Source organism: Triticum aestivum, chromosome 2A (assembly GCF_018294505.1).
Source record: "Triticum aestivum cultivar Chinese Spring chromosome 2A, IWGSC CS RefSeq v2.1, whole genome shotgun sequence".
Lineage (NCBI taxonomy): Eukaryota > Viridiplantae > Streptophyta > Magnoliopsida > Poales > Poaceae > Triticum > Triticum aestivum.
In genome coordinates, this window is record NC_057797.1 from 51,081,037 (window position 1) to 51,089,492 (window position 8,456).

The 8,456-nt window shown below is 40.0% G+C and overlaps 1 protein-coding gene across 1 annotated transcript in view; it reads right to left on the reverse strand.

Moving 5' to 3' along the window:
- Positions 1 to 7,215, reverse strand: part of LOC123191479 (uncharacterized) — a 13,583-nt gene extending 6,368 nt beyond the window's left edge. The window contains exon 1 of the mRNA XM_044604197.1: positions 7,036 to 7,215. Coding sequence (XP_044460132.1) covers positions 7,036 to 7,215 — 180 coding nt within the window. The remainder of the gene's footprint in view (positions 1 to 7,035) is intronic.
- Between the last annotated feature and the right edge of the window lie 1,241 nt (positions 7,216 to 8,456).

Here is an 8,456-nt window from a genome sequence, read left to right on the forward strand (position 1 = left end):
AGGGGAGAGGGGAGAGGGTGGCTTGCCCCCCAAGCCAAGGGGGGCGCCCCCTCTAGGGTTCCCCCTCAACCCTAGGCGCATGGGACCAAGGGAGGGGGGTGCGGCCAGCCCACCAGGGGCTGGCTCCCTGCCCCACGCAGCCCATGTTGCCCCCCGGGAGGGGTGGCCCCTCCCGGTGGACCCCCGAAACCCTTCCGATGGCCCCGGTACAATACCGGTATGACCCCGAAACTTCCCGGTGTCCGTTTGACAACTTCCCATATATAAATCTTTACCTCCGGACCCTTTCGGATCTCCTCGTGACGTCCAGGATCCCATCCGGGACTCCGAACAACATTCGGTAGTCACATACTAGTCTTCCTAATAACCCTAGCGTCACCGAACCTTAAGTGTGTAGACCCTACGGGTTCGGGAGACATGCAGACATGACCGAGACGCTCTCAGTCAATAACCAACAGCGGGATCTGGATACCCATGATGGCTCCCACATGCTCCTCGATGTTGTCATCGGATGAACCACGATGTCGAGGATTCGATCAAACCCTGTATGCAATTCCCTTTGTCAATCGGTACGTTACTTGCCCGAGACTCGATCGTCGGTATCCCAATACCTTGTTCAGTCTCGTTACCGGCAAGTCACTTTACTCGTACCGTAATGCATGATCCTGTGTCCAACACCTTGATCACATTGAGCTCATTATGATGATGCATTATCGAGTGGGCCCAGAGATACCTCTCCGTCATACGGAGTGACAAATCCCAGTCTCGATCCGTGTCTTTACTAGCACATACGCCCGTGCGTTGCAACGGGGTAATAAAGATTGACATTATTCTACTGACAAACTCAATCACAATACCTGTATGAATTTCATAGAAATTTTGTTAAAAAAATTCCAACTAAGTCAACCATATAATACCCATTTGTGAAAAATTTCCAGCTAGGTTGACCATGTTTATAATACACACATCCTGATCTTTTATCAAAACCACAGAGGTAAGTAAATTCCTATAACTGTAGATAAAACTGCAATATATCCACCTAGATGAATTTGTATTACATCAATTTGTGCATACTCATTGCTCCAAAAAGATTGAGATGTAGTTACCTAACAGAAGTTGACTTCCAACATGAATTCATTCAATTGCTTGGTATCACCTATACATACAAAAAGAGAAAAGGTCATCAGTCATTTCCCTACATCTTTATATGTCATCTTTCTAGCACAGATGCCCGTGCGCTGCAATGGGAGTAACTTTTGGTGCGGATTCAAATTTAGCAAGAATTGTTCGATTTTGTTCATTTCACCAACTTGCTCGACGCGCACCTTCTTCTAGTCAACTTTGACAAATCCCCCCTTCTTCTGCGCAACTGTGACAAATTATATATCTATATCGATAGAGGAAGGTAAAAAAAATTTGAAAAAAATCCAGTTCACTCAATATCTTAAAAAGTCACAAATATGGTTTCTCACCCCGCCAAAAAAGGTTACTTTCCTCTCTAATGATTGTTCTTGTGATAGTGTAAACATAATGTAATTGCCGTCGTGTCTGCCAGAGTTTCACTAAAAGGAAAAAAAAAGAAAATTAGCTAAAATCAGGAACCGAGGAAGAAAATTATGGAACTTAGAAACTTTTGTTCAAAATTGTACAATTAAAAATCTTGGTTTTATCTAAAAATCAGATTAATAACAGAAAGTTCAAGTATAAAATAAAATAATTTAATGTTGGATTTCCTACTAATTAATTTTATGACATGCATATATATGCCTGCTTTTTAAGTAGGAAGGCAATCAGCAACAATAATTATCCCCGCGTGCATGTTGCTTTTTTTTAGATCTTCATCTCCGCTTTTAAGTAGGAAAGCAATCAAGCTGCACTAATTAAATCATTGCCTTCCCGTGGAGTCAACTTCTTCATTTGCCTTTTTTTTCTTGGCGTTATTCCTTCCTTTCTTGTCTTTCTAATTGCCGATAATCATTTATTTCTTAGATTCTTGGGGCAGCTATGCTTATTTTTCAATAAATTCATAACCTAACACATTCACGGCTTTAGCCCAGTCGGTTGTGCACGTTGAGATGAAACAGCAGGTCATGAGTTCGCTCCCCATGAAAATCAACTAATAATTTTAAAAAAATCAACTAATTTTTGCGCTGTGCTCCTCTACAATCTCGGCCCATATGCAAGGGCAAAGTTGTTGCTCACAATCTAGGCCCATTTAGGGCAAAGCCCATGACGATAGGAAAACACACAAGAAATTCATAACCTAAAACGTGCATGGCTTTAGCCTATCGGTTTTGTATGTTGAGATGAAAACAGCAGATCGTGAGTTCGATCCCCATGAAAATCAACTAATTTTTGCGCTGCGCTGTTGTTGATGGGGCAAAGCCCATGACGGTAGAAAAACGTAATTTATCGAATCTATATCGATGGCAATATTAGTACCACCTCGTGTATATGTCTTAAATTTAAAATCTATATCGATGACAATATTAGTACCACCTCATGTATATGTCTTAAATTCGAACTGAAAGCGTAAATTTACATAAAGAAAGCGTATTGTGATGGTGAACCCACGGAGTCAATCCATGCTTTATTATTAGGAATAAATTACTAGCACAAATGCCCGTGCGTTGCAATGGGAAAAAACTTTGACGTGGATTCAAATTTAATGAGAATTATGAAATGTTGCTCATTTTCAAATCGGCCGAGTGCGCCACTTCTTCTATCCAACTCTAACAAATTTTGTATGAATATAGATAGAAGAAGGGAACATAATCCTAAAAACATATAGTTCACTTCATATTTTTCCTATTCCTCTTTCCTCGAGTAGCGGATATTACTCGCATTTGTAGTGATATAGTATAAAATTAATGTTATTGCCGTGATGTCTACCAGAGTAGAGTTTCAGTAGAACAAAAAAAAAGCCAGAATGAAGAATGGAGGGAAAAACTTGTGGAACTCACAAATTGTTGTTAATTCCCTCACTTCAGAACTGTTCAATTAAGTTTTCAAAAAAATAGAGTTTTTCAATTAACACACTTGATTTTCTGTTTAAAATCAGATTAGTAACACAAAGTCTCGAGCTTGAAATTAAAATAAAATAACACATCGCAATGATTAATTTTCTCACAATCCCGTTTAAGTACACGAGTCATTTTTGTTTTGCGCCCATTAGTTTTCCAGACGGCATGCAACGTGCAATGATGAGCCATGAAATCAACTGCCCCACAATCCCACTTTAGTTAGGAGTTTTTCTATGCGACCGTTAAATCTAATTTTCCACATTCCTGCTTTTCAGTCATGTCATGAAGTCAAACTGTCCCACACAATCCCGCTTTAATCATAATTATCCTCAAATTCATCCTACATTTAATTTAATACCCAAGATATCCCTAAATTCCCTCAATTCCTTCATTTAAATAATACTCAAGCATCATGAAGCGCGCATGTGCATCCTTCCTTTTATGTTCATGCCCAACACACATATCCCCAGAGCCTCTTTCTTATAATCTTCTCCGTTGCCACGGACAACTTTCTTGGTTTCTTTTAATGCTCAAGACAGCCCGACCTTTATAAGGTTGTCCGCTCTGACGTTAACCTTGCTTAGGCAACTGCTGGTCATACCGGAGAATTTCTACGTATATAAAGGGCTACGGATTGATCTAAACAAACGATGTGGGACTAATCTAACATAAAATATGGATGCTCACCTGATCACCCCCAGCGCTATCTATTTTTCCACCGCGGCTTGTGGCCCAGCAAAGGCCTAGCACTCTATTTTTTCAAGCCCGGCGAAGCACTGCAGGTCATCGGTAGTACTATTCATTAGTATTAACGGCCCGCTCCAACCAACATCATGCGCTAGTTCAATTGGTCGCACCCTTGGTAACAAAGTGGAGGTGTTGAGTTCAACTCCTGAGTACCAGGTATATGTGTCCTGGATTTTTATTTTTATTAGTACCACCTCGCTTATACGGAGTACATTTTAAATTCAAACTAAAAGCGTAAACCCACAGAGAAAGCGCATTGTGACGGTGAACCCACGGAGAAAATATGTGTGTACTTAAATTAAATGTAATGGGAAGCAGAATGGAGCTAGCAGCAACCGAGTCTGAATTAAAAAGCCTTCCTCTTTGCCGCTATACAAAAAGCCTTTAGGATTCATGACGCGCCAGTCCAAAGGCTTCCGAGGCTTCCTGCTACTGGGCGCGCGAAGGAACTTACAATTCTCCTCTCTGGAAGCCATATGTAGCTTCAAGTAGTTGAAGGTATGTGGATGGAGAGGAAGATGAGCATATGCTGAATGTTAATGCAATCATAATCCAGATATTATTACCAGCAGGATGGTAAATTTGCTATGTTAAAATTAGTCAAAAAATGGTTTAATGGTAGCCTGTTCAATCACAAATCATGATATTGCTAAAAATGTGTGTAAGCAAAAAATAAAAAGAAACATGAACTGCCATATTCAAATTCTATCAAACCAAGACACTGTTATTCATAAATATCTAGTGTAGATGACAAGGCAATTCAAAAGGGATGGAGAATAAAATTGGAAATTAACTTGACCCAATCTGCACGAATAGAATAGTAGTGAGGAGAACCAGTTAATTGTCTTGGAAAAACATATCAAAAAATTAGAAGTGATGGAGCGTAGCAGTAGTAGATAATCATTAATGTGTTGGAACATTCATTCACATAGTACTCCCTCATAGTGTCAAAAACGTTCTTATATTTTGGGACGGAGGGAGTAATAATCAGTCAAATGCTAGTAGTAATGTTTCTCACGGGACGGTCCAAAAAACATCAAAGAAAACTGTAGGCACCATCAACCTAAGATAGTATCAATGTTACTAAACACATACCTTAAAGTGCAACGTGACCGTTAGTGTTTGATAGGTTGGTATGTGCCTCCTTAAACACTGACCGGACTCAGGTCCACTTCGGTGCCCTCCGCTCGCCCACCTCCTCGTCCTTGTTGTTAGTTAGTACCGCGTACTCCTTGCCCTGTAAGCTCAGCATCATGTACACCCGCTCCTGCAGCACCAAGCCCACTGACCCAAATTAAACTACGAAGCATCAGAAACTACATGATGTTACAACAAGAACAACATTCAGTTCTACAGCAAAGTTGAAGTCCACTCAACCATTTGCACTATACAACTTAGATATACATATTGACAATCGAAAGTGCTTCCTGTAAAAAAAATTCTCAGAGGTTCTATACCTCCAGGAGCTTCCTTTTGAATCAGAGACAGGTAGATATGGCGGATTCTGGTTTATTTTGGAGCGATTCCTACACGAAGCTCCTCGAACTGAAGAATGCCACAACAGCAAACACATCAACTCAGTGCTTCACTATTTTCTTTCAAATCGGCTGCCTATGCAGGAAGGAAGCAAAAGGGAAGGAGGGCGGAGGGGTGAAATTTAAGAAATAAAGCTTTGCTATGTGCAACATCCATATGTTCTGAGGTTCAACTTTTTTATTTAAAAAATGGGTCACGGCTTTAAATAACAAAACTGAATCACCTAGAAATCAGGATGTCACACAATGCTAACAACATATGAAGTTTCACCCATTTAAATGTTAAATGAATAATCACTTTCTATTTAAAGGAGATACATAGTTCAGAATAATATGATGAATATTAAAAAAAATGAAGATCAGCAACATGACACGGATGTCAGGTGGCTTACTATGTTTTGTAGCACCAATCTACATTACCAAAATTGAGATGCTGAGAAATAGGATTAAGAATTGAAAAATCAACAAAGCTTATCAGAAGATATGAAAGAGTTACCCTAATTTTCAGACCCTCGAGTTGATCCTTTTTTTCAGATCTAGAATTCGTCATATTAGGCAAGAGGATCAACGAACTCCTTGTAGACTTATATTGAGAAGCATACAATGGTAATACAATTCACCAGATTAGCACCTTAATTCCTTAACCCATGCCACTTCCTTTGTTGATTAGCAAAGCCAACTCCAATATGTCCAGTAAAGCATTGTCCGTCTGCAATGTCCTATTTAAGAAGTTAAGGCATCAAATTACACATAAGAGACCACTCCAATTCTGTTGTCAAAGTGCGGTGATGTTTTAGGTCCACAATCAAATTAAATTTGAAAATTGTTAGAATAAATTAGATAAAATTAAACAATTAAATACTCATGTCTATATGATGACCCAAGCAAGGTGGCGATCAAAGTATGTCGGAATAACTATATGAGTGCTTATATATCATGGCCCAGAATATATGAGAAAAAAAGTGTAGGAAGATAGAAGTAGATCAATAACAAAGTACCTAAAATTACCATATGTGCGAAGCGAGATGTCAACGAACCTCAAATGCAAGCAGTGCCCGGTCGAGCACACAGGCTGCAGCTAGGAGGCGAACCATGATATATGTGTACATGTTTCATCTGCTCAACGGGCCTATATTTAGCTCACTGTTTTGTGATTTTCCTAAAGTAGCTAGGTAATTAGTCATGGACTTTATCCATTAAATCTCCATCATATGTGTCAAAATCTAGAACATGAAGCCTGTCTGCCTATAGCTAGCCCCTACAAAATAGCTGGAGAAAGACAGATCTGTCAGTGAGAAATCAGTGTAATTTCCAACCATATCAATCTTCGCTTTGAAACTTTCGACAGAGATCGGTCAAGGAGCTACAACTGTCTGTCAGGCTCGAGAGCCAGCAGCACAAACGGCATGTACATACCGCCAACATCAAGACCAATGATGACAACATCAGAGATTTATTATCTTATATAAGAGGAACATGCTTTCTTGTAGGTTTGGCCCAAATTTTGGATTGCTAAATATCTGAATGAGGACGATGATGTAGATAGCTTGAAATTCATCCTAGTTGGCTGAACAGGGTCACTGGAGTAAATTTGGGACTGCCATGTTCCCCGCAAATACCATGGATACTTGGTGAAGCCATCCACGTGACCTAATTGCTCCTACAAAATTCACATATTAGCATCCGTTAGGACTGACGACGGATTACCCAAACATCTATATCACACGTACCTTCAACAATCCATGTTTCACTGCTTTAGCAGCCAACCCCATCTCCCGCCACACCGGCCGCTGCAGGTCAGAACCAAAGTAGCCTCCTCCTTTGCCATCGTTCTGAGCAGCACCACCGCCAGAATCCTCTATGCTTGCCCCCTCCCTCGCTCCTCTATCCGTCTTCCACATCCGGTGCATGGGACAGAATAGGAGGCGACCCCTCCTCCAAATCTAGATCGCGAGGGTCATCAGGTGAGGAGCGGCCGCGACTCTTGGGCGTATCGAGCGCTAGGGCTGGTGGGGCATGTCGTCGTCGCAAGCACGCGGAGGGTCGTGAGTCTGCCTAGGGCATCGAAGGATGGCTCTCCGCCATCGCCACCGAAGGAAGATGCGATCTTCCTCCACTACAACCCGAGACAGGGGCGAGACGGGACGACCCGTGGGCCTCGTTTTTATTTACCGGTGGGATGTTGAACCGTTTTTTCTATATCTGGCAAACGTATTTGTCAAATCTATACCGCTGGCAACATTAGTACCACCTCGCTTATATGTTTTAAATTCAAACTGAAAGCGTAAATTCATAGGAAGAAAGCGTATTGTGACGGTGAACCCACGGAGTCAATCCGTACTTTATTATTAGGGATAGAGGATAGATTATATTAAGGGATTAAGGGATAGATCTTACCTAATAATAAAGCAAATTGGGTTTCTTTTGCCCGTCATAGCATTTTTCAGAAAAGTCCCTCTATTTCAGAGAATTCAACACGCAGTCCTGTTCTAAGTTAAAACGAATCGTTATTTTTATATTTTACACAAAAGTCCCTATCTTTTCTTGAAATCAACCTGCCGTCCGGATTTAAGTCATACCCAAATCGTAATTTTACATTTTGTGAAACCCCCCTGATGTTTTAGATAATTCATCCATGGATCATATTTAAGTCAAACAAATACTTTTTAAAATCATCCATATCTTTTAAACCGTAACTCCGATTTGAACATGTTATATATGAAATTTGATTAGAAAAATATGTATAATATGAATATGAGATTACTTTTACTTGTTAAGTATTTTTAAATATTATTTTGGAATATATTTGAGTCAAACAAAATGAATTTCTAAATTATCTGTATCTTTTAAACCGTAACTTCGATTTTAACATATCATATATGAAATTTTATTAGGAGAATGTGTGGAATCTAAATATGATGTTAATTTTACTTGTTAAATATTTTTAAATATTTTTATGGAAGCAAACTTATAATTTATAGCGCAAGATTCTTTTTTTCATACCAGCGGCGATCCGGATTGCAAATAAACATCGATAACTACACATGCATACCTATGAAAAATGTCGGAGGGGAAAACAACAGATTTCTCATCGCGAGAGTGAGAGAAAGCGAGCGAGAGAGAGGGAGAGAGAGAGGGAGAGGGAGGAGAG